This window comes from Plecotus auritus, assembly GCF_963455305.1.
Source record: "Plecotus auritus genome assembly, chromosome: 7".
Lineage (NCBI taxonomy): Eukaryota > Metazoa > Chordata > Mammalia > Chiroptera > Vespertilionidae > Plecotus > Plecotus auritus.
Window position 1 is genome coordinate 73,376,812 of NC_137774.1, and position 25,090 is coordinate 73,401,901.

Below are 25,090 nucleotides of genomic sequence, written 5' to 3' on the forward strand. Positions count from 1 at the left end.
AAGCACAGAATTCTAGTTCTAAGATAAATCAGTTTTATTCAGCAGAGCCTTCGCTTACCCAAGTTTGTTTTTTTCTTTCTTTCAATTGACTACCTACTTGAAAAGACTTAAGATTCCTGACTCCTTAATTCAGCTAACATTCCATGGAGGTCACTCACCTGTGGTTCCCACTCTCAGGTTGCCACAAATCCAGATGAAAAGCCAGTTCACACTTGAAAAGAACTTACAAAAGATACTTAGCAAAACCCCAATAAGAATCTGCGATGGTAGGTGCTCCAGGTGAGACGGGGTGGTTTGTGTGTGGGGCACTGAGGAGGCCTCAGGGACTTGGTGGGTCTTACTCAGCCTCTGTAGGAAGGCAGACAGAAGCTCCATGCCTGGGCCAACAGAGTCACTAAGAACAGGGGGGTAGAGTAAGTTGTGGTCAGGGACCCAACCTCCCCAGCCATATTGGCAGCTCCTAGAAGGCAGGGGTAGTATTTGGGGCCAGTCCCTCCAGAGCCCCAGATAGCACATCACGAGGAACACAGCCTGGTACTCCTGGGCAGGAGCTCTCTTCCCCATCTCTGAGCCCTGTGTCAGTTATCACCACTCCCGTCACCATGATGCATGTCTGAGTGGCCTTCCAGACTTTTCTCTGCACCTTAATCCTTGACCTGTCAGCAAGTATTATTAACGCCATGGTTCAAAAAGCTCTCAGATCCACTATCTCATCTACTGGTCAGGTGAAAGGAGAAAAGTCTGGACTTGGCCTCTCTCTGCCACACTGCACTCCAGCCTCCCTAGACTTGTAGCTTGCTCTTTTCCAAACTAAATCCCTCTCTGCCCCCATCAATGGACCCCTCCACAGATCATTCTCTCAGCCTCCAAACACTCTCCCACTCTCTATCCAGCAAACCCAACCCTTTCCTGTAATTCCCTGCCATGAAATCTTTTTTTTTTAAATTTAATTTAATTTTATTTTTTTAAATATATTTTAATGATTTTTTTACAGAGAGGAAGAGAGAGGGATAGAGAGTTAGAAACATCGATGAGAGAGAAACATCGATCAGCTGCCTCCTGCACACCCCACACTGGGGATGTGCCCGCAACCAAGGTACATGCCCTTGACCGGAATCGAACCTGGGACCTTCAGTCCACAGGTCGACGCTCTATCCACCGAGCCAAACCGGTTTCGGCTCCATGAAATCTTTAATCCCCACTCTTCCCCATCAGAGAACATTGGGACTCTCCCACTTGTATCAGCACATGGCATCTTGTTGTTAAATAAGCAAATCTGTGAGGATTGGGGTTAACTTAAATTAACTAGGGTTCCCATGCTATTATGTCTAATCCAAATGCCCACTCCCCATAGTCTTTGGGCCAGAACAGAGCCTCAGCGGAGATGCAGTCCATGCTTCTTGATGAAAGTGCTTTTGTTTATGGCCAAAAATTCAGACAAGAAAAAAGAACACACCCTTTCTTGAGTCACAGTCAACTCCATGGAGCAGTTTTCACAATGGGGCTGGGAGAGCACACATTTCCCACAGCCCCTGCTGTTTCAGGGGAGCAGGGTCTGGAGCCCTGCTCTCCATTATTCAGCAGCCTTGGGCAAGTCAGTCAGTAGCTTCGCTGCTTCCTGTCAGTGCTACCTCCCGTGGCCAGTGTGCTGACTACCCAGGGAGAACGCTTACCAAGGGCGCACTCTGCAAATGAAATTTAATTCCCTGCTGTTTCCCCAACCTGTAAATTGCAAGGCTACTGCTCTTAATGCTAATTAAAAGTAGGACAGCCATATTTCACTTTTTCCTGAATTATTAAGGGGTTAGGATCTCCTCAGACCCCACCCAGGGAAACCGCTCCATGCTTCTTCACCACCTTCTACCTTCCCTGGCCTCCAGTTCTCCTTGAAGGAAAAACACAGATACTGGAATAGATCTGAATTCAGACCGAATCAACACTTACTGAACACATTACGTATCTAGCATGTTCACAGTTTTTACTGGACCCTCATGACACCTCCTTGTGGTAAAAATAGATGGTGCTGGGTCACCCAATAGACATGCATGCAGGAGCTCATAGCACCCACAGATCAGGAACACCAAAACGGTGCTGAGAAATGTCTTCTGGAAAAATTATGCCACCAAAACCAACATCATAACTGCTTTCATGGAAAGAATCAGAATGTCACTGACTTCCTTACCCTGCAATGCATGGTTTTATACTTGGCCTAACATTAGGGGACCCTAGTCTTTTCAGAAGATACAGGTCTTCATCTGGCCTGGGTGTTGCTTTGAACCTATCATAGATGTAGCAAGTGAGACTCTGGGAGGGCAAATGCCTGTCACACAGCTTGGAAGTAACAGAAAGGCCTCCAGCGTGGTCTGCCAAATCTGGGCATTTCTGGTGCCAGGACCCCACCATTATCACCAGAGCCTGCTGACTTACAGAGTAGTGGGAAGGGAATGGGTCTGCAGGCTCAGGAGTGACCTACCTCTATATCCCTAGGTGGGTGGCCCTCTCAGGGGGAGACGTTCTGACCCAGGGTTCGTCCCAGCACCCCCTCTCCTCTGCAGCACTAAATTGCAATGCAGGGAGTTGTCTTCCCAGGAATTCTCTGGGAGAGTCCTGATTGTGTAGAGATGAGGAAACAGAAGCCCTTTGTGGGGTCCGAGAAACCAGCACACTTCCATTCTGTGAATTTCATTTCCAAGTCCCCTCATGGGGGCACAATAAACCTCATACCACCTCGGCTGGCCTGGCTCTCCTTTCTCCTCCCACTAAGGACCAACATTTTCTTTTCTTTAAAATATTTTATTGATTTTTACAGAGAGGAAGGGAGAGGGATAGAGTTAGAAACATTGATGAGATGAGAAACATCGATCAGCTGCCTCCTGCACACCCCCTACTGGGGTTGTGCCCATAACCAAGGTACATGCCCTTGACTGGATTCGAACCTGGGACCATTCAGTCCGCAGGTGGATACACTGAGCCAAACCAGTTAGGGCAGGACCAACATTTTCTGTAGGAGTTCCCAATGCTTGCTGCCTTCTCAACAGCAAGACTTCATTCCTCCACGTAAGGACAGAAACATTAATATAAGATGCCATAATTTTAACAGCCACACTTCTCTGTGTCCTCTATGAGTAAAAATATGCTTCTGAAAGTGGAGGTGAATTTTCTCAGCACCTGTCTCTTCTCTCCCTCTCAGACAATTAAAGAGGGTTAGGATTGGTGTCTGTGGCTATGGAACAAAGTACCTGGGCCCAAGGGACTCAAAGCTCATCAACCGGGCTACGTAGCCCTGTTCCCCTAGAGCTGTGGTCGGCAAACTGCAGCTCGCGAGCCACATGCAGCTCTTTGGCCCCTTGAGTGTGGCTCTTCCACAAAAATACCACGGCCTGGGCGGGTCTATTTTGAAGAAGTGGCGTTAGAAGAAGTTTAAGTTTAAAAAATTTGGCTCTCAAAAGAAATTTCAATCATTGTACTGTTGATATTTGGCTCTGTTGACTAATGAGTTTGCCGACCACTGCTAGAGCTTTAGAAAACACCAGGTTCTAACTGGGCCAGCTTATAGTGTAAGGAGCAGAAACAGAGGATGGAAGCTGATGACATAAATCCATTACTGCTAACATGATCTGCTAGGGCAGTGGTCGACAAACTCATTAGTCAACAGAGCCAAATATCAACAGTACGATTGAAATTTCTTTTGAGAGCCGAAAACCGACTTCTGCGCATGGGCCACGAAGTTTCAATCGCACTGTACGTGCACGCCCACACGTGGTATTTTGTGGAAGAGCCACACTCAAGGGGCCAAAGATCCACATGTGGCTCGCGAGCCACAGTTTGCCGACCACTGTGCTAGGGCCATCAGGGCACATTCCATTAGCTCCCCTTCAAAACAATTTTGGTCCCTTAAGTATTATTCTGTCACATAATCCATGTGTCTACTCTTCAGGTGATTTAAAATAGCCGTTTTAAAATCTTTGTAAGAGCCATGTAAAACTCTTTCCTGGCCCTAGCTGGTTTGGCTCAGTGAATAGAGCTTCGGCCTGGGGAATGAAAGGTCCCTGAATTAGATTCCGGTCAAGGGCATATGCCCGGGTTGCAGGCTCTATCCCCAGTAGGGGGCATGCAGTAGGCAGCCAATCAATGATTCTCTCTCATTATTGATGTTTCTATCTCTCTCTCCCTCTCCCTTCCTTTCTGAAATCAATAAAAAGATATTTAATAAATAAAAATAAATAAATATTTTTAAAAAGGATCCCTGGACTTGGGTAAAGACATTAAAACAAATAACAAAAACAGAAAAACTCTTTCCTGTTTCCAGAGGCCCATCCATGGAAAAACCTTCAGCTCCTCAGGGATGGGAGACAAGACAGATTTTCAAATACCCAGGGCTTATGTTAATTCCAAGACTGTACTTAATTATAAGCATGATTATTTGGGAGGAAACTAGACTGTTTACAACTTTGACATGCATAAAGAAATAAGATGGACTTTTGGATGGTTAGATTTATGATGAAAATATGGTCAAATGTTATACATTCTATCTAGATGGTGTTCTATGGGTATTCACTGTAAAATTTCTTCAACTTTTCTATGCTTGAAATTTTTCATAATTAAATGTGCAGAGACAAGGCAGAGCTGGCATACCTCTCCTTACCCAACTCTTAGGTCAGCCCTGAGGGAAGAAACAATATACCAAAACACACTGCCCTGCCCAGCAGCAGGCCCCAGAATATATACAAAATTGGTATAAATGTGATGCCCCAGGTTCTCCATCCTCTTCACTCTAGGACAGAGGTTCTCAGCCTCAGGTGTGCCTGAGGATTATCTGGGGAGCTTATCCCCTAACTGCTGAATCTGAATCTTTAGGAGTGGGCCCCAGGAATTGTCCCTTTCAACAAGGGCCCCAGTGATACTGATGCAGAGGATCTTAGGCCCACGCTTGGAGAAACTAACAGCTGCTTGCTCTTTACCTGACACCTGTTGAGAGGCCTCCTGGGAACACTTAGAGGAAAACTGAAACACACACACACCCATAAACAAGTGCCCAACCCCGAGCTCACATGACCCGTGAGTTCCACTGTACCAAAATCCTAGATGGCATGAAGCTGGGCCCAAAGCCATGCCAGGTCACTGTGTCCCAAACCGGTCCAGGCGCGTGCAGCCGAGAGTGAGTGCAGGGATTCAATGATGTTGGTGAGCCAAGGCGCAAGGGAGGGAGAGCAAGGTCACCAAGGAGCCCTGCAGGGACTTGTTCGTCGCCCGGACTCTCTTCACAATCCCCTTTCCTGGAGAAAACAGCCATCGCGGAAAAACGGACAGGCATAGGATGTGGGAGCTATGATAAGCGGGACGCTGAGGAGCGGGCCAGCAGCCCCAGAGAGTCCCTGCGACCGCCCGCCCTGGCCTGGTTAAGCTGTCACTGCAGCCCCGCGGGTGGCCACCAACCCTCCGATGGTACGACGTCAAAACCCCGAGAACCGCTCTGGGTCGCATTAGCGTCCTGGAAGCAGGCGACGGACCCGCTGCGCCGACCCCGGGGGTCCCTTTACCTCGAGAGGCCGGGTGCCCAAGGCCGAGCAACGCTGAGACGGGCCGCGTCCAGCACTCAAAGGATTAGACCCTCAGCCCCGAAGGGATTACGCGCCCACAGCCCCTCGCCCGCCAAAAGGCCTCTGGGAGATGTAGTCCATCCGTGCGCCCGAGGTGCAATCTGCGCACCACGGTGACTACAGTGTCCATCATACAACGCGCGAACGCCGCGGGCGCCGGCGGCAAGGGGGCTCGGCCGTCCGAGGTCATCCCCTCCCCACAAGGGGCGTGAGCGCCCAGCCCTGCTCGCGGAGGGGTCCGGGGGAAACCGATTCTAGTGGCTGAGGGCGACTCACAGTTTCCTTGGCACCTGCGGCGGCCGCAACAGCAGGAATGGCCACTCTCACAGTTCGTCAGAAGTCAGGTAGGCTTTGGAGAAAGGCCGAGGCTGGTGGCGTCATGTAGAGGGGCGGGGCCATGAGGTCAGCGCGTGGGCGGGGCTGGGGCGACACCTGCCAAGCCCTGGTGAGGGCTTATTTAAACAAGGCATTCAGCCTGGCGACCAGGAGTTTGACATGCTTGTGTCTAGTGAGAGTGACTGGGATGTAGGAAATGGACCCCATTAACTCTCTTTCCTTTCTCCCTCCTGCATTTCAGTTTGGGCGCTATACATTCTGTAGATATGCATAGAATGGGGAAGATTTTTGTTGCCTGGTGTGCACTTTCCCAGCTAAGATTAATAAGGTAACACTCTAACTTGTTGTTCAAGCTCTAATACTGGAAGCAAGTGTCCTTTTTGTTTATGTTTAGTATAATGCTTTTCTCATTCTTATGCATTTTGGTTGGTGATTTTGCTGTTTAAAATGGTTCCCATCCTGCCCTAGCTGGTTTGGCTCAGTGGATAGAGCGTCAGCCTGCAGACCAAATGGTCCCAGGTTTGATCCTGTCAAGGGCACCTACCTTTCTTGCAGGCTCCTCCTGGGCCAGGCGCGTGCAGGATGTAACAAATCTATGTGTTTCTCTCACATCGATATTTCTCTGTCTTTCCCTCTCTCTTCCACTCTCTCCAAAAATCAATGGAAAAATCAGGTGAGGATTTAAAAATATTAATAATAATAAAATGGCTCCCGTCCAGGCCAGGTGGCTCAATTGGGTGCCCTACACCAAAAGGTTGAGGGTTCAATCCCAGGCAGGGGCACATACCTAGTTGAGGGTTCGATCCCTGGCCTGACATGTAAAGGAGGCAACCCATGCATGTTTCTCTCACCCTCTTTCTCTAAAAATAAATAAAAACACATCCTAGGGCTGGGGCTGGCCGGCCTGGCTCAGTGGTTAAGTATTGACCTATGAACCAGGAGTTTACAGTTCAATTCCCAGTCAGGACACATGCCCAGGTTGCCAGCTCAATCCCCATAGTGGGGTGTGCATGAGGCAGCCAATTGATGATTATTTCTCATCATTAATGTTTCTCTCTCTCTCCCTTTCCCTACCAGCCAATTGATGATTCTCTCTCATCATTGATATTTCTATCTCTCCCTCTCCCTTCCTCTCTGAAATCAATAATATATATATTTATAAAAAGAATAAAAAATAGCCCTAGCTGGTTTGGCTCAGTGGATAGAGCATCAGCCTGTGGACTGAAGGGTCCCAGGTTCGATTTTGGTCAAGGGCACATGCCTGGGTTGCGGGCTTGATCCCCATTAGGGGACGTGCAGGAGGCAGCCAATCAATGATTCTCTCTCATTATTGATGTTTCTTTCTCTCTTTCCCTCTCCCTTCCTCTCTGAAATCAATAAAGATATATATTTTTTAAAAAAGAATAAAAAATAAAATTAAATTCTAGGGTGAGGATTAAAAAAAAAAAAAAAAAAGGCTCCCACCCTACCCAGTTTGGCTCAGTGGATGGAGCATTGGCCTGTGGACTGAAGGGTCCTGGGTTCTATTCCGGTCAAGGGCACATGCCTGGGTTGCAGGCTCGATCCCCAGTGGGTGGTGTGCAGGAGGCAACCGATCAATGATTCTCATCATTGATGCTTCTATCTCTCTCTCCTGCTCCCTTCCTCTCTGAAATCAATAAAAAAAATTTTAAAAAAGGCTCCCAAACATAGTGCTGACGCACTGCCTAATGTTCCAAAGTGTAAGAAAGCTGTGATGTGCTTACAGAGAAAAATGGGTGTGTTAGATAAGCTTTCTACAGGCATGAGTTATATTGAGTTCAGTGTTACCAAATCAATAGTATATATTAAACCAGCATCATTAAATAGGAACACTCATAAAAAATGGTTATGTATTGATCCATATGCAAGTGTGACCAGAGTCTGGCAAGAACCTTACCCTGTATTTCTCCAGGAGCAGGGGTTCAATATTCTCTAATTCAGTGTTTGTGGCAAATTTATGGACCATAACCACTAATGAGACCAACTGTATTTGATTTGATTAACATTTTAAAGAATCATTTTGATTGCTGTGTTGAGAATGGTTTCTTTAGACCAAAAGAAGCAGTTAGAAAACTGGGAGACCAGCACATATGTAATTTAATTTTTTTCTACTAGCCATGTTTTAAAAGTAAAAAGAAACAGGTGAGTTTAATATATTTAATTTAACCCAATATATACAAAATATTATTTTAACATTTAACCAATATAAAAAAACAATCAGCCCTAGTTGGTTTGGCTCAGTGGATAGAGAGTTGGCCTGTGGACTGAAGGGTCCCAGGTTCAATTCCAGTCAAGGGCACATGCCTGGGTTGCAGGCTCGATCCCCAGTAGGGGGCATGCAGGAGGCAACCGAGCAATGATGTCTCTTTCATCATTGATGTTTCTCTCTCTCTCTCTCTCTCCTTTCCTCTCTCTTCCTTTCTGAATTCAATAAAAATACATTAAAAAGCCCTGACCGGTTTCGCTCAGTGGATAGAGCATCGGCCTGCGGACTGAAGGGTCCCGGGTTCGATTCCGGTTAAGGGCACGTACCTGGGTTGCAGGCACATCCCCAGTGGGAGGTGTGCAGGAGGCAGCTGATCGATGTCTCTCTCTCATCGATGTTTCTAACTATCTATCCTCTCCCTTTCCTCTCTGTAAGAAATCAATAAAATATTTTTTTAAAAAATACACTAAAAAAAACCAAAAAAAAAAAATCAGAGATATTTTACATTCTTTTGCCACACTAAGTCTTTGAAGTCCAGTGTGTTTTTTATACTTACAGCACATCTCATTAGCCACATGTGGCTTGTGGCTACCATATTGGACAGTGAAGATATCTATAAAATAACTAGAGGCCCAGTGCACAAAATTCATGCACAGGTAGGGTCCCTAGGCCTGGCCAGTGATCAGGACTGGTCTGTGGGGCAACGGGAGGGGCAATCAGGGGGCCCCCCACTGGCACCCACCTTGGCTGGCCTGGTGCCACCCGCTCACCGGCCCCGCCCCCCACTTGCCGGCCCCACCCCCCGCCAACCAGTGGTTCCACAGGTCATTCTGCCGTTAGGTCAATTTGCATATTAGGCTTTTATTATCCTATATAATAAAAACCTAATATGCTAAGTGTCTGGTCATCCAGTCAACTTTTCAACCAATCAAAGCGTAATATGCTAATGATGTGCTAAGGCAGCTCAACTGCTTGCTATGACATGCACTTTCCACCAGGGGGCAGACGCTTCGACCGGTAGGTTAGCTTGATGCTGAGGTCCAGCCAATTGGGACTGAGTAAGATGGGCCAGACACGCCCTGGAGCCCTCCTGTGGTCCCTTCCCCACCCCCCTGCCCCAATTGTGCACTGGTAATGTCTCTTGGCCTGGCCTGCACCCTTTCATAATCCGGGAAACCTTGGGGGATGTCGGAGAGCCAGTTTCGAACCAATCCTACAGGCCACTCCCCTCAGAAGGGCGCCAGATGCAGGGCTCAGGGCTGGCAAGCGCTGCTGCGGCAGTGTGAGCCTCTCCAGATAGGGACTGATTGGGCATAAGCCCACAGCTGGTGCAGTGGGGCCAGGATGAGCAGGAGCAGCAGGTAGGAGCTGCAGGCAGCATTGGACTGCAGGTTTTAGCCCAATCCCCGCAGGCCACCCAAAGGGACCCCTCCTGTGCATGAATTCGTGCACTGGGCCTCTAGTATAGGGTAAAAGCATACTATGCTAATTAGACCGGACATCCTTCTTGACGACCTTCCAGATGAAGCCAGCAGTTGGAGGGAAGCCTGGGTCCTGGGTACCAGAGGGAAGCCGGTGCCGGCAGCCGAGGGAAGGAAGGTCTACTCTTGAACAAATTTCGTGCATCAGGTAGAATATATATTCCATTGCTGTAAGGAATATATCTTCTATACCCTCCAAGCAAGGTCTTGTTCTGGAAACATAGAGACTGGAATAAAGCCCAGTCTCTGTTCTCAAAGTGAACACAGGTCAGCTAGGGAGACTAATATAATAGCTTGTGCTGAAGACTTCAAAACAAAGTGCTTTGAGAAGTTGAGTGGAGAGTACCCAGAGTAGGGAGGCTTCAGAGAGAACAGAGACATTGAAGTTGGGACTTTAAGAATGTGTAAGAATTCTGCGCATGAAGGCACTCCAAGGAGCGAGAACTGCCTTTGCAAAGTCACAGAGATGTGACATGCACAATGTCTCTGGGAAAATTAAAGCTGTTCCTTTGTGTGTGTGTGTGTGTGTGTGTGTGTGTGTGTGTGTGTGTGTGTGTGGTTTGGATAGCACAATGCCCCGGAAACAGAGTATTATTATTTTTAAATTTTTATCTTTATTGTTGAAAGTATTACAGATGTCCCCCTTTTTTCTCATTGACCCCCTCCACTGCACTCCCTGAAAACTGTTCTTTATGGCTAGGTTATAGGGTATGAAATGTGAGTGTAGAGGATGGGAAAAGAGGGTGAGGGTCTTATAAACCAGTCTATGAAGTGTAGCATTTATCTTGTTTAGTGGTGATGGGGAATGTTGAGACTTTAAGCTGTGATATGACCAGATCTGTGTTTTAAGCAGAGCATTCAAGCAGTGTGAAGAGAGTGGAATTAGGAGGCAGGAAGACCCATTAAAGAAGAGAAAGGACTCTAGGACAGATCCAGGGAAGACCCATAGAGACTGAGAAGAGGGTCAGAGAAGAAGGAGGGCAAAGGGTAGTCCACAGTGTCCCGTGCAGTAGAGGTCAAGTAAAACAGGACATGAAAACCTTACCATCCCAAAGGCTGGATAAAAATTGGTTGACCCTCCAGAATCCACCAAATAGCAAAGGGTTTGGGAGCCAGTGAGAGCTTAAAATGTACTGAGATGGAGCTAGGTTCAAGTCTTGGGCCACATCACTGTATGGCCTTATTAAAAAATACTTAAATTTTCTAACCACAAAATGGAAATAAAGATAATGCCAGCTTGAGAGAAACCAAGATGGCGGCATAGGTAAGCACCTAAACTGCTGCCTCGCACAACAATTTCAAAACTACAACTAAAAGACAGAACAGACACCATCCAGAACCACAGGAAACCTGGCTGAGTGAAAATTCTACAACTAGAAGGAAAGAGAAAAGCTCACAGAGAATTGGAGGTATGGCAAAGGGTCTTTGTGCGCGCAGAGGGAAGGGCAGCTGAGAGCCTGGCTGACTTTCTCTGGCGGAAGGGAGAAGGAAGCCCCTGACCGCACTGAACCCCCGTTCTGACTGCACTGAACCCCAGTCCCAGGCGAAACCCCGTGGACCCAGGCTCATACAGGGGGAGTCTGGACTGTCAGGTAGAGAGAAAGGCACCCGGAGACTCGGAGACCCGGGGGAGACCCGGCAGGCAGGGTTCTGGAGGCGCGCGCGCCAGTGCGTACAAAGGCTGCGGAGGTTGCCACAGGCTTTCCCTAGTGGAAGGGAGTCAGAAGCTCCTGACTGCACCGAGCCCCAGTTCTGACTGCACTGAACCCCAGTTCCAGGCGAGCCCCTGGGGACCCACGCTCTTGTGGGGGGAATCTGGACTCTCGGGCAGAGACTCGGGAGCCGGGGAAGGCAAAGGTCTGCAGGCGCGCACATGCGCAAGGGCAAGGCTGACTGGAAGCCAAGACTGTCTGCTCCGCCCTGAGACTCCACCCCATCCAAGCTGAGCACAGAGGCTATTGCAATTTGGCAAGTCTAATCCTATAAGGCTGTCTCCAACACCGAACTTCTCCCAGCGTAGACACAGCTGATCCTTACAGCCAACTGGCCTGGAGGTCAATTCCTCCCAGTGATACCAACAACAATCAAGACTTAACTACAACAAGGCTGTATACACAGTCCACAAAGGGGTGCACCAAGAGTGTCCACCTCAGGTTAACTGGGGAGGCCGACCCACTGGGCCATATAGGAAACCTAGCACACAAATCTATCCTACCAACTCAGGGAAGCAGTGAAAATGCGGCGTCAAAGAAACAGATCACAAACGAAAGAAATGGAGGAAAACAAACGACTGGATATAGAATTCAAAACCACGGTTATAAGGCTTTTCAAGAATATCCTAGAAAAGGCCGATAAATATAATGAGACCCTCGAAGATATGAAAAAGGACCAACTAGAAAGTAAACATACACTGACTGAAATAAAAAATATTATACAGAGACCCAACAACAGACTAAAGGAACACAAGAATCAAGTCAAAGAATTGAAATACAAAGAAGCAAAAAACACTCAACCGAAAAAGCAAAAAGAAGAAAGAATCCAAAAAGTTGAAGATAGTGTAAGAAGCCTCTGGGACAACTTCAAGCGTACCAACATCCGAATTATGGGGGTGCCAGAAGAAGAGAGAGAGCAAGATACTGAAAACCTATTTGAAGAAATAATGACTGAAAACTTCCCCCACCTGGTGAAAGAAATAGACTTACAAGTCCAGGAAGCGCACAGAACCCCAAACAAAAGGAATCCAAGGAGGACCACACCAAGACACATCATAATTAAAATGCCAAGAGCAAAAGACAAAGAGAGAATCTTAAAAGCAGCAAGAGAAAAACAGTTAATTACCTACAAGGGAGCACCCATACGATTGTCAGCTGATTTCTCAACAGAAACTATGCAGGCCAGACGGGAGTGGCAAGAAATATTCAAAATGATGAATAGCAAGAACCTACAACCAAGATTACCCTACCCAGGAAAGCTATCATTCAGAATTGAAGGGCAGATAAAGAGCTTCACAGATAAGAAAAAGCTAAAGGAGTTCATCACCACCAAACCAGTATTATATGAAATGCTGAAAGGTATTCTTAAAAAAGAGGAAGAAGAAAAAAGTAAAGATAAAAATTATGAACAACAAATACATATCTATCAACAAGTGAACCTAAAAATCAAGTGAATTAAAAACCTGAGGAACAGAATAATCTGGTGAATATAATAGAATCAGGGGCATAGAAAGGGGGTGGACTGATAATTCTCAGGGGGAAAGGGGTATGGGAGGTTCAGGAAGAGACTGGACAAAAATCATACACCCATGGATGAGGACAGTGGGGGGGAGGTAAGGGCAGAAGGTGGGGTGGGAACCGGGTGGAGGGGAGCTATGGGGGGAAAAAGGAGAAACAATTGTAATAATCTGAATAAAGATTTATCTAAAAAAAAAAAAGATAATGCCAGCTTCATAGGGTTGTTGTGAGGATGGAATGGCTGACAGCAGTTAGTTCACTTTACATGGTGCTTAGCATGTGCTGGCACTCGTGGTTGTTTTATTATTAGTATTTGCTATCCTTTGAGTGCTCTCGGTCTCAGTCCCCTCCCTTACAAAAAGAGCTGCCATCTCTCGCTTGCTGTTAATAGGAATCAAAGAATAAATGAGACGATAGAATTGTATTTGCACTTAAAACTAAAGGCAGATGTTCCCCAAAAGATTAAACATGACTCATCATAAATTCTGCTCCTAGGAATATGTCCAAGAGAATGGAAACATGTACACAGGAAAACCGCAGCATTTGTTCATATTCATAGCATGAATGTTCACATTCACTAATGCCAAAAAAGTCAAAACACCCCATCAATTGTGGTTTATCCATACAATGGCATATTATTCAGCCATAAAAAGGAATGAAGCTCTGACACTTGCTATAACATATGATGAACCTTGGAAACATGATGCTCAGAGAAAGAAGCCAGGCACATAAAACCGCGTACTATATGATTCTATTGATATGAAATGTTCAGAATAGGCAAATCCATAGAGACAGATTAGTTGCTGCCTAGGCCTGAGGGAAGTACGGGGGTGACTGATAACGGGTGAGGGTTTTTCTTTTGGGGGTGATGAAAATGTTTTAAAATTGATTATCATGATGTTTGCACAATTCTGTGAACATACTAAAATGGGTAAATGTGAATTATATTTATTTAAGCAGTTCAAAAAACAAAAAATAGGGGAGACTGTACCCAAAGCAATTTGGATGAATTCAGACACATAATGAATAAGGCAAGCAACTCTGTATAGAGAAGGGGTGATCTTATCCGTGTTATTTGCCGTAAAGCCTCTAGGGGCTCATCTGAGACCAGAAGCCCATGACTGTCCCAGGAAGTGTCATTGGTAGTCTTGCTTTGTAACTGCTTGTGTCCTGGAGAATGTTCACTTTCTATAGTCACCTCCCTTCCACACAAACATGCACATGTGGCTCCTTCCATGTCACCTGCCTACTCCCTGGCCTCCAAGACTCACACCTCTACTACAAAGCCAGCTGCCCTTTATTTTTAGTCCAGATTTTAACATAACTGGGGCACTGGAGCACCTTAGACCCAGCACACCTTTAGTGACAGGTTTCTTTGCACCTGGTGGCCCCTGCCACCAGCGCATCCTCCTGCGGCAGGATGAACACCTTTTGCCTACAATGGGGCTGGTCCACCAGGTTCCTGAGAGCTGTTTGCCTCCCAGGTTGTGCAGAAAACTGCCCAAAGGTCTTAGCTGGTTTGGCTCAATGGATAGAGCATCGGCCTGCATACTGAAGGGTCCCGGGTTCAATTCCAGTTAAGGGCTCATGCCCTGGTTGCGGGCTCGATCCCCAGTAGGGGGCATGCAGGAGGCAGCTCATCAATGATTCTCTCTCATCATTGATGTTTCTATCTCCCTCTCCCTTCCTCTCTGAAATCAATAAAAATATATGAAGGAAGGGAGGGAGGGAGAGAGGGAGGGAGGGAGGGAGGGAGGGAGGAAGGAAGGAAGGAAGGAAGGAAGGAAGGAAGGAAGGAAGGAAGGAAGGAAGGAAGGAAGGAAGGAAGGAAAACTGCCCAAAGGTGGGGAAAGGGGGCCCTCCATTCTCTCTACAACAAGTGCCATCTGCTGGCAAAACGATGTGACAGGGGACATGATGAATTCTTTTTGTTTGCATTCCTGACTTGGAGTCCACATTACAGAGGGCTGGAGGTAGTGTTCATCTGTCTAGTTTAGTTCTCTTAGGCCAGAATTTAAATTAGGCCGGATTCTTACATTGAGACCTATAAGGAAAAGGACACGTATTTTCAGTATTGAGCTTGGAATTTTCACGAACCTCACTTACTAGCGCAACCAGCACCAGGTTAAGAAGACACAGAGTGTGACCATCCTCCCAGCAGTCTCCTCTGTGCCCCCTTCTAATCACTGTCCTCCCACAAGGAGTCACTAGACCAACTCCTACGAATAGATTTCTTTTACCTGTTTTTGTATCTTCTGTTACAGGTTGGAGCCAGTTGGAGCATATGGTGTGCAACTTTTGTAATGCAACATTCCAGGTTACTAAAGGGGTTCTGTCCACTGGGGCAGAGCCTGAGCATCATGAAGGGTAATTCTCTCCTCCCACAATCCTCTGCCTCTTCCTTAGCCCTTTCCTTCGCCCCTTCCTTCCATCAGGCTGATTCATCATTGGCTTGAAAGCCTCAAACAAAATCATGCGATCATTTTGGGAGTTTCCGTTAATATCCCTGAGCACTTACTTTGTGCCATGCACCAGGATAAGCACTTTACACACATTCCTCTCTTCATTCCCACTAGGAGCCTATGCACTTTTACCTAAAGCTGAATGGAGGATGTAGCATGTTTAGAGTTGCAGAGCCAGTGGCTGGCAGACCCCAGCTCTTGTTATTTGACTGAGGGTCTCCTTACTGCTCAAGTTGCTCTCCAAAGCTGATGTGAGGCAGCACATATGAGGTGAGAGGAAGCTGTCATGCTCAAGCTGTTCTTTGCAAAAATCTGTCTTTACACCCAGCACAGGATAGGAAGGAAGCCCGCCACCCCTGTGGAATCCATGTTGTTGGGTCATTGATTTGTTTGAATTGTTGCAGATTCCCAAACCTTTGAAACAGAAAAACACTCTTAACAGAAGCGTACAATGTGATGCATATTCACCAAATGAGCACACCAATGTGTCCATTCCCAGCAACTCTGCCTCATGCCATCTTCCAAGCAAGAGGTCACTCCAGAGTTACCACGCTCCTGACTTCTAAACAACAAAAATTAGTTTTCTACTTTTTTAGTACTTTTTATAGAAATGGATTCATACAGGATGAGCTCTTTTGTATATGGCTTCCTTTGCTCAGTTTTATAACTGTGGACATCATCCATATTGTTACACATAGTTGTCAACATTCCTTCTCATTGCAGTATGATGATCCATTATGTGAATATAGCACAGTTTGTCTGTTTTGCTGTTCATGGACATCTGGGTAATTCCCAGATGGGAACTGCTAGCTATTATGATATTGCTGTCACAGGCATTCTGGTGCAGGGTATGACTATATTTCTGTTGGAAGTCCATTGAGGGATGGAATGGCTGGGTCGTAGCGTTTGCATATGTTTAGCCTTGTAGACCTAACTACATTGTTTCCCCAAAGTACTTCTGCCAATTTACACTCCACCAGAGCATTTGAGCATTCTGCTGGTCACAGCCTAACCAACACTCGGTATTGCCAGACCTTCAAATTTTAGTGTTAAATGATTCTAAACAGAAACATGAATGATTTCAATGTTAACATCTATTTTGTAATATTTCTATCATGGCTCATGAGACTTGACAGCTCCTTTGCACCTATTATCCATTTAGCAAACATTTACTGAGCCCCTACTATTTACTGGATTCTGTGTTCTGGTGCTAAAGAGACAGAGAGGGAAAAAAATGAAAAAAAAATAAAATAAAATAAAAAAAGAGACAGAGAAGAAGACAAAAGATCTCTGTTCTGAAGGAGCTCCAGGAACCTCTTTAGGTCTCAGCTCAGATGTCACTTCCACAGACACCTGAGCACCTGCCACCATTGTCTTTTTGCCTGCTTCACTTTCTTCATAACACGTAACATCATTTAAAGTACTTTGTTTATCTGTTTGTTTAATTGTTTGATGTCTTCATGAGGGCAGGACTCTTGTCTGTTGGATATTCTCCAGTTCCCAGAACAGTTTCTGGCACATAGTCAACATTCATTAAACTCTTTGAGTGAACAAGTGATTGAATAAGTGATAGGCAGGATGAGAACTGAGATCTTAGATTAAAGTACTGGCCATGCCACTTAATAGCTACTAGTATGTGTAAAAAAAAAAAAAAAAAAAAAAAAAAAAGCTATGTGTGACCTTCAGTAAATTGCCATATTCTGATGTTTATTTTCTCATCTATAAAATAATAGTAAGTGTTTGAACTAGCAGAAGAAAGATCTAGTGAGCTTGAAGCTAGATTGATAGAGACTATGCAGTCTATAAAAAAAAGAGGAAATAAACAGAGCCTCAGAGAAACATGGGACACCTTTGAGTATACCAGCTTATGTGTAATTGGAGTATCAGTAGGAGAGAAGAGAGATATAGGAACAAAAGAAATATTCAAAGAAATAATGCCTGAAAAATTCCCAAATGTACTTTCAAAAAACCCATTAATTAACACGTCTAAGAATCTCAACAAATTCCAAGTAGGAAAAATGCGGAGATCCACATGCAGACAGATCATAGTTAAAAGACAAGACAAGAACATCTTGAAAAGAGCAAGAGAAAAATGACTCATCACTACAGGGGAACCCAAGTAACATTAATAGCTAATTTATCATCAGAAACAATGGAGGCTAGCCAAAACCGGTTTGGCTCAGTGGATAGAGCGTCGGCCTGCGGACTGAAGGGTCCCGGGTTCGATTCCGGTCAAGGGCATGTAACTTGGTTGCGGGCACATCCCCAGTAGGAGGTGTGCAAGAGGCAGCTGATCGATGTTCCTCTCTCATCGATGTTTCTGACTATCTATCCTTCTTCCTTCATCTCTGTAAAAAATCAATAAAATATATTAAAAAAAAAAAAAAGAAAAGAAACAATGGAGGCTAGAAGGCAGTGGAATAATATATTCAAATAGCTAAAAGAAAAATCAGGATAATCCCTGTCTTGTAGTATTATTGCTTGAGTTAAAGAAACTGTAAATGCAGTGTCTGACCACAGTGGATCTCTGAACATGTTACAAGGGATCATACAGTATTATCTTCAAGTTCTTCTTTTTTAAAATCCTCACCTGAGGACACTTTTTCTTTTTTAGAGAGAGTGGAAGGGAGGGAGAGGGGGGAGAGAGAGAAACATCAATGTGAGAGAGACACATCAATTGGTTGCCTCCCACATGCGCCCCGATGGGGGCTGGGAATGGAACCTGCAATCCAGGTATGTGCCCTTGACCAGGAATCAAACCCACGAACCCTTGGTGCATGGGTCAACGCTCTAACCACTGAGAACACTGGCCAGGGCTCTTCAAGTTCTTTTGTGTTATTGAATCCACCCTATGTGAGTCTACAGGTGTAGCTCAATGTTTTATTGCAGAAGGTAAAAATCAGCCTTCTTGTACTCATCCAGAGGTTTAGCCCCAAAAAAAGCACATATCTCTATTTGTGGTCCCTCCTAGGAAAGAGGCTTTCTACAAATGACTCTGTTTTATTCATTCAGTCATTTAGTATTTATTGAACACCTACTACATGTTTGCTATGAACGATTGCCTAGTAGAGAAAAGATATAATCTACCTCCAGGAATTCACAGAGTAGTTGGAGTAATGGCACGAATCAATAGGAAAGACATGAGAAGTATTAAGATTCCAGAGTAGGTAGCATTTACCCTAATCAAGGATATGGTGAAGGCTTTCATTGGAAAGTGATGGCTAAGCTGAGGTCTGAATGATGCGTGGGAGTTTACTTTTTATATATATACATATATATATACACTAGAAGCCCAATGCACGAAATTCATGCACGGGGTGGGGGTCCCTCAGCCCGGCCTGCACCCTCTCCAATCTGGGACCCCTTGGGGGATGTCCGACTGCTGGTTTAGGCCTGATCAGTTGGACATCCCTCTCGCAATCTGGGACTGCTGGCTCCTAACCACTCACCTGCCTGCCTGCCTGATCGCCCCTAACCACTATGCTTGCCTGCCTGATCACCCCTAACCACCTCTGCCTGCCTGCCTGATGCCCCTAACCACTCTGCATGCCTGTCTGATCGCTCCTATCTGCTCTCCTGCCTATCTGATCATTCCTAACTGCTCTCCTCTGCTGGCCTGATTACCCCTAACTGCTCTCTCCTGCTGACCTGATTGCCCTAACTGCTCACCTGCCAGCCTGATCACCCCCTAACTGCTTCCCTGCTGGCCTGATTGCCCCCTAACTTCTCCTCTGACAGCCTGATTGCCCCTAACCTCCTCTGCCTAGGCCCCCGCCACCATGGCTTTGTTTAGAAGACGTCCGGTCTAATTAGCATATTACCCTTTTATTAGTATAGATATTTATTTCAGAGAGGAAGGGAAAGAGAGAGAGAGAGAGAGAGAGAGAAACATCAATGATGAGAGAGGATCATTGATTGGCTGCCTCCTGCATGCCCCGACTGGGGATTGAGCCTGCAACCCAGGCATGTGCCCTGACCAGGAATCTAACCATGACCTCATGGTTCATAGGTGGACACTCAACCACTGAGCCGCGCTGGCTGGGCCTTTTTTTTTTTAAGCATAGTTTATTGAGCTCTGGCCAGTGTGGCTTAGTTAGGTGCCATCCTGTGCACCAAAAGGTCACAGGTTTGATTTGCTGTCAAGGGCACATGCTGGACATGGGCTTGATCCCCGGTGGAGAGCATGCAGGAGGCAGCCAATGGATTGATGTTGTGCACACCCCCTTCCCGGTGACCTTTTGGTGCACGGGAGGACACTCAACCAAATGAGCCACACTGGCCAGGGCTGAGTGGGAGTTTTCTTTCCTGGATAATATGAGAAGGAAAAATGTTTCAGCCAGGGAGATTACATGTGCTAAGGGTCTGTGGCAGAATGGAACAGAACGAAGACAAGAGGACTAAAAGAAGGTTAATTTGAACATTATATGCCTGGTAAGTATCCAGAGTATATAAAGAAATCCTACAACTAAACAACAACAAAAATCTGATTTAAAAATGGGTTGCCCCTGTGGGTGTAGTTCAGTGGTTAATACGGAAGGGTCGCAAGTTCGATTCCTGGTCGAGGGCATGTACCTGGGTTGCAGGTTCAATCCCCAGCCCCAGTCAGGCACATGCTAAAGGCAACCAATTGGTGTTTCTCACATCAATGTTTTTCTTTTTCACTCTCTCTCCCTCCCTTCCACTCTCTCTAAAAATCAATGGAAAAACTATCCTTGGGTGAGAATTAACACACAAAAAACAAGCAAACAAAAAAATGAGCAAAGGACTTAAGTAAACATTTTTCTGAAGAAGGTCTACAAATGGCCAATAAGTACATGAAAAGATACTCAACATCACTAGTCATTAGGAAAATGCAACTTAAAGCCACCATTCAATATCATCCCACACCCATTAGGTTGGCTTTATCAGAAAATGGGAAGTTTTGGTGAGAATGTGGAGGAATTGGAACCCTTGTGCATTGCTTGTTGAGGATGTAAATTGATGCAGCCACTTGGAAACAGTATGGCAGTTCCTCAGAAAATGAACCATAGGCCCTAACCGGTTTGGCTCAGTGGCTAGAGCGTCGGCCTGGGGACTGAGGGGTCCCGGGTTCGATTCCGGTCGGGGGCATGTGCCTTGGTTGCGGGCACATCCCCAGTGGGGGGTGTGCAGGAGGCAGCTGATCAATGTCTCTCTCTCATCGATGTTTCTAACTCTATCCCTCTCCCTCTCTGTGAAAAATCAATAAAATATATTTTAAAAAAAAGAAAAAAAAAAAAAGAAAATGAACCATAGAATTACCATATGATTCAGCAACTCCACTTCTGAGTTAAAAAATTGAAAGCAGGGACTTGAACAGGTATTGGTACTCCTGTGTTCATAGCAGCATTATTCATAATAGCCAAAATACAGATGCAACTCGGGAGTACATCATCCAGCGACATATGAATGGATAAGCAAAATGTAGTGTATATATATATTTTGTAATACTACTCAGCCTAAAAAGGAAGGAAACTGCCCTGCTTGTGTCTCAGTGGTTGAGTGTCATCCTGTGCACCGAAAGGTCACAGGTTCGATTCATGGTCAAGGGCACATGCCCGGGTATGGGCTCGATCCCTGGTGGGGGGCTTGGAGGAGGCATCTCATTATTGATGTTTCTATCCCTCTCTCCCTCTCCCTTCCTCTCTCTGAAATCAATTTAAAGAGGGGGGAGGGGCCTGGCCGGTTTTGCTCAGTGGATAGAGCATCGGACTGTGGACTGAAGGGTCCTGGGTTCGATTCCGGTCCAGGACACATGCCTGGGTTGCAGGCTCAATCCCCAGTAGAGGGCGTGCAGGAGGCAGCTGATCAATGTTTCTCTCTCATCATTGATGTTTCTATCTCTCCCTCTCCCTTCCTCTCTAAAATCAATAAAAAAATTTTTTTTAAAAAGGAAGGATATTCTGACAGATGCTGCTATGTGGATGAACCTGAAGACTTTATGCTAAATGAGATAAGCCAGTCACGGAAAGAGAAATACTGTATGATTCCACTTATAATGAAGTACCTAAGTAGTCAAAGTCAGAGAGACAGAAAGTAGAATGGTGGTTGCCAGGGGCTTGGGTGAGGATTGGGAAGTTGGTCAGAGAATTGAAAGAGCTCCTATGAATTGAGGTGAGAGGTAGGCTGAGCCATGCAGCATACAGACCACATCAACTGGTTTGTCTTATCCTAAGCAAAGGATGTCAGGGCTGGCCGTGGACAAGAAGGGGTGTGGGTGGAATTGGGAGATATTTAGGAGGAAAAGTCTGATGAAGGATGTGATATGAGTGATGGGGGGAGGAAGATTGCCCCAGATCCTTGGGAACCTTTCAGAGGCCCTGGAAACGTCTTGTCTGAGGTCTTGTTAAGGAAGCTGGACAGTTCCCTGTCCAGGTCAGTGCAAATGTAAACTAATATTTTATGCCCCCCCACTACCCCGCAAGAAGAAATTTGGGCACCTGCAGCCATTCCTCCCCCGGGACATACCCTTCTGGGTGGGTAAGCCTCAGGAGGCACAGCGAGTTCACGCTCTGATTTGCTATAACCTAGACCCGTGGTCCTCAAACTGCGGCTCGTGAGCCACATGCGGCTCTTTGGCCCCTTGAGTGTGGCTCTTCCACAAAATACCACGGCCTGGGCGAGTCTATTTTGAAGAAGTGGCGTTAGAAGAAGTTTAAATTTAAAAAATTTGGCTCTCAAAAGAAATTTCAATTGTACTGTTGATATTTGGCTCTGTTGACTAATGAGTTTGCCGACCACTGACCTAGACACACACTCTCCTTCAGCACTGAGCTATTGGTGTTTTCCTGACCGTGACATTTAGCAGCCTTACAAATGGGCACTTTGGACCAGTTGGGATTTCTTGGTTACAAGCAACAGGAACTTACTCTGGTTACCTAAGCAGAAAAGGACTTGATTTGAAGGTCATGGTTGCTCTCCGAATTATATTCTTTGGTTAAGGAACCCAGCTCAGGTTGGCACCAGAAAGCTGAGCCTGGGCCTGCGGTACCAGGACAGCCTGCTTGGGAAGGTTAGTATGCTACCGCCCAGTGACCCAGTCACTGGACCCTTGATCCTACTGTGGGCATCCTGAAAACTCCCTTCCCTTTCCATCCGCCCTGTGGCCCCACAGCTTCCTGAAGGTTAGTCCAGCCAATTTGCATTTAAAGAGGCTTTTTTAAAAGTATGTATGCATAGACCATGGACACAGATAATAGTGTGGTGAAGGCCTGGGCTGGGGCATGGGTGGGTGGAGGGAGGCAAAAGGGGGAAAATGGAGGAAGTCTGTAATACTGTCAACAATAAAAAAAGACTTTAAATTAGGGGCCTTGCCCTGACCGGTTTGGCTCAGTGGATAGAGCGTCGGCTTGCGGACTGAAAGGTCCCGGGTTCGATTCCAGTCGAGGGCATGTACCTTGGTTGCGGGCACATCCCCGGTAGGAGGTGTGCAGGAGGCAGCTGATCGATGTTTCTCTCTCATCGATGTTTCTAACTCTCTATCCCTCTCCCTTCCTCTCTGTAAAAAGTCAATAAAATATATTTTAATAAATAAATAAATAAATAAATAAATAAATAAATTAGAGGCCTTGCCCATAATAAGGGTTATCACCGAAAATAATTTTTTATAATTTTTTATAGTTTGTCCTACTTATAGAGCAGGACAAACTTCTAATTACTGAACATCTGCTCTTATCATCCTGCAAGGACCTTCCTCCCCTCTGAAGTCCCAGGTGCCTTAGCTCAGAATGCCAGATATACCTGATTTTCCCTTTCTCTCTCTGAACCTCTCATGTGTGTGGGGTCTCTGACTCGCTCAGATATTGGGGTTCCCATATATATGTATGTAATTAAATTTGATTATTTTCTCTTGTTTAAAAAAAAAAGTATTGGTCCTGAAATTCAGAACCAGGAACAGCAGTTGCCTTGTTAATTTTTCCCACCTAACCACAAATGATATTGAGGTGGGAGGGGAGATCTGATTGGACTCTCAGCTTCTGAGTAGGGGGCAGGCTGCCTGCACCTGTTATGAAATCCCACACCTCCACCTTCATCCCCATTATAAATAAATAGAATGTCTAATGCAGTGATCGGCAAACTCATTAGTCAACAGAGCCAAATATCAACAGTACAATGATTGAAATTTCTTTTGAGAGCCAAAGTTTTTAAACTTAAACTTTTTTAAAAAAAAAACAAACCTGAAGCAATGCTTTATTGCAACCACAAAACACAATCCAACAAGGCATCAACACACAGAGATTGAACAAATGTCTCTTTAAACAGAGATGTAGCAACCCCACCTTTTCAAGTTCTTAAAAACAAGTACTCAAACTAGGAATCAAACAAAGCATTAGAGCAATTTTAAAAATATTACACCATCATGAAGGAATGTATATAAAAATATTCTGTACTAGTAACAAGGCTTTTTGATCTGTAACTCGTGGCAAATTTCTTCAGAAACAAATTATAAATACAACCATAAAGTGAAATAAATGCTTTCTTCCGAAACAACCAATTTAAAAGCAATTCTATGCAGAAAATACCATTACCCCCTGTGAAAGCCAGCTGAATATGGATGGATATCCTCAATACACACAGAGTTTTTCTTTTCAGAGCTATGATTTTGCTTCTAAAGGGGCCAAGATGCATGTTCATTTCAAAAATCGCAGCATATCCCAGTGAAACGTTAATAAGGTCAAGTGGAGGACCCTCTGTAAAAAAGGGTGTCAGCAATTCCATCCCAGTAACACAAGCTCTAAGGAGCAGAGGAACTCAAGGGAGACAGTGATCGCTTTCTCTTTCTCCCCCTCCCCGAGTCTGTAACCAAAACATGCTCATTCCATTAAATTTTTAAAAGAATTTTGGGAAAGCCATCTATGAAGAAACGAAGAATGTCCTTATGACCTCAGAGTTTTTCTGGGGAAGGGTATCTACTCATGTCAAACATTGATTTCTTTGTACTCTCTTTGACAAACTCCACAAAGAAAACCATCCCATCCACCTGTTCTTCTTGCTCCTCCTAGCTGAATTCAGGTCAGCTGATGGATTGCTTAGTCTATCCAATAGGATAACGTTTCATTTGGTTGAAATTCTTTACATATACACATGTATGTATCCTGTTTACAAAGTTTCATCACATGAAACCAAATTATGTCATTATGTATTTTTGAGGTCTGAGACCCCAATTTGACTGTACTATGAGGAGTTGTTCTTTAAATTCTTTGACTGCAGAGGTTTTACATGATACTCATAGATTTTCAGAGCAGGCCCCAACTTTAACTGAAGTCCTGTCAGCACATCATTTCTTGTCATCAATAGCAGGGATTTTCCATCAATTTCCTGTTCTTGAAAAGCATTAGCTTGCTCCTCAAATCCCGCTGTCAGGAAGTAATTGACGACATCCACCACAGCCCAGTCTGCAGGATCGGGTGGTCTCCCGTTCTCCAGGGAATTTTTTACACCAACAGAGCCATTTTTCTTGTTTTCCATGTCAACAGATAGCATGGGAAGGCTGTAGGTTTTCTTTACTTCAGCAACTCCCCGCGTGGCCGGCGCTGGGAGGCTTTCCCCAGCACAGAGCTCCTTAAACTTCTTCTAATGCCACTTCTTCAAAATAGCTCGTCCAGGCCGTGGTATTTTGTGGAAGAGCCACACTCAAGGGGCCAAAGAGCCGCATGTGGCTCGCGAGCCACAGTTTGCCAACCACTGGTCTAATGCGAGGCAGCCAGAAACAGCAGACACCACAGCCTCTTCCTAA

The 25,090-nt window shown here is 45.5% G+C and overlaps 3 protein-coding genes across 12 annotated transcripts in view; 1 reads left to right on the plus strand and 2 right to left on the minus strand.

Annotated features, from left to right (window-relative positions):
• Positions 1-5,982, minus strand: part of CDIP1 (cell death inducing p53 target 1) — a 34,863-nt gene extending 28,881 nt beyond the window's left edge. For 3 of the 7 annotated variants that reach the window (XM_080681639.1, XM_080681640.1, XM_080681645.1), the window contains exon 1: positions 5,541-5,662. The gene's annotated coding sequence lies outside the window, so the exon portion shown is untranslated. Of the gene's footprint in view, positions 1-5,540; positions 5,663-5,876 lie in introns of those variants that run through there. The other 4 variants (XM_080681641.1, XM_080681647.1, XM_080681642.1 and 1 more) reach the window with 4 other exon arrangements.
• The window catches only part of LOC308254967 (uncharacterized protein C16orf96), a 67,110-nt gene continuing 47,825 nt past the window's right edge, over positions 5,806-25,090 (plus strand). For 3 of the 4 annotated variants that reach the window (XM_080681635.1, XM_080681636.1, XM_080681633.1), the window contains exons 1-2: positions 5,806-5,944; positions 15,139-15,241. The gene's annotated coding sequence lies outside the window, so the exon portion shown is untranslated. The remainder of the gene's footprint in view (positions 5,945-15,138; positions 15,242-25,090) is intronic. The other variant, XM_080681634.1, reaches the window with a different exon arrangement.
• LOC308255440 (sterile alpha motif domain-containing protein 13-like) lies at positions 24,529-24,870 on the minus strand (the record flags this gene model as incomplete). Its single annotated transcript, XM_080682854.1, has 1 exon — positions 24,529-24,870. Exon 1 carries the CDS (start codon positions 24,835-24,837, stop codon positions 24,529-24,531), a length of 309 nt encoding a protein of 102 aa, XP_080538980.1. The 5' UTR covers positions 24,838-24,870.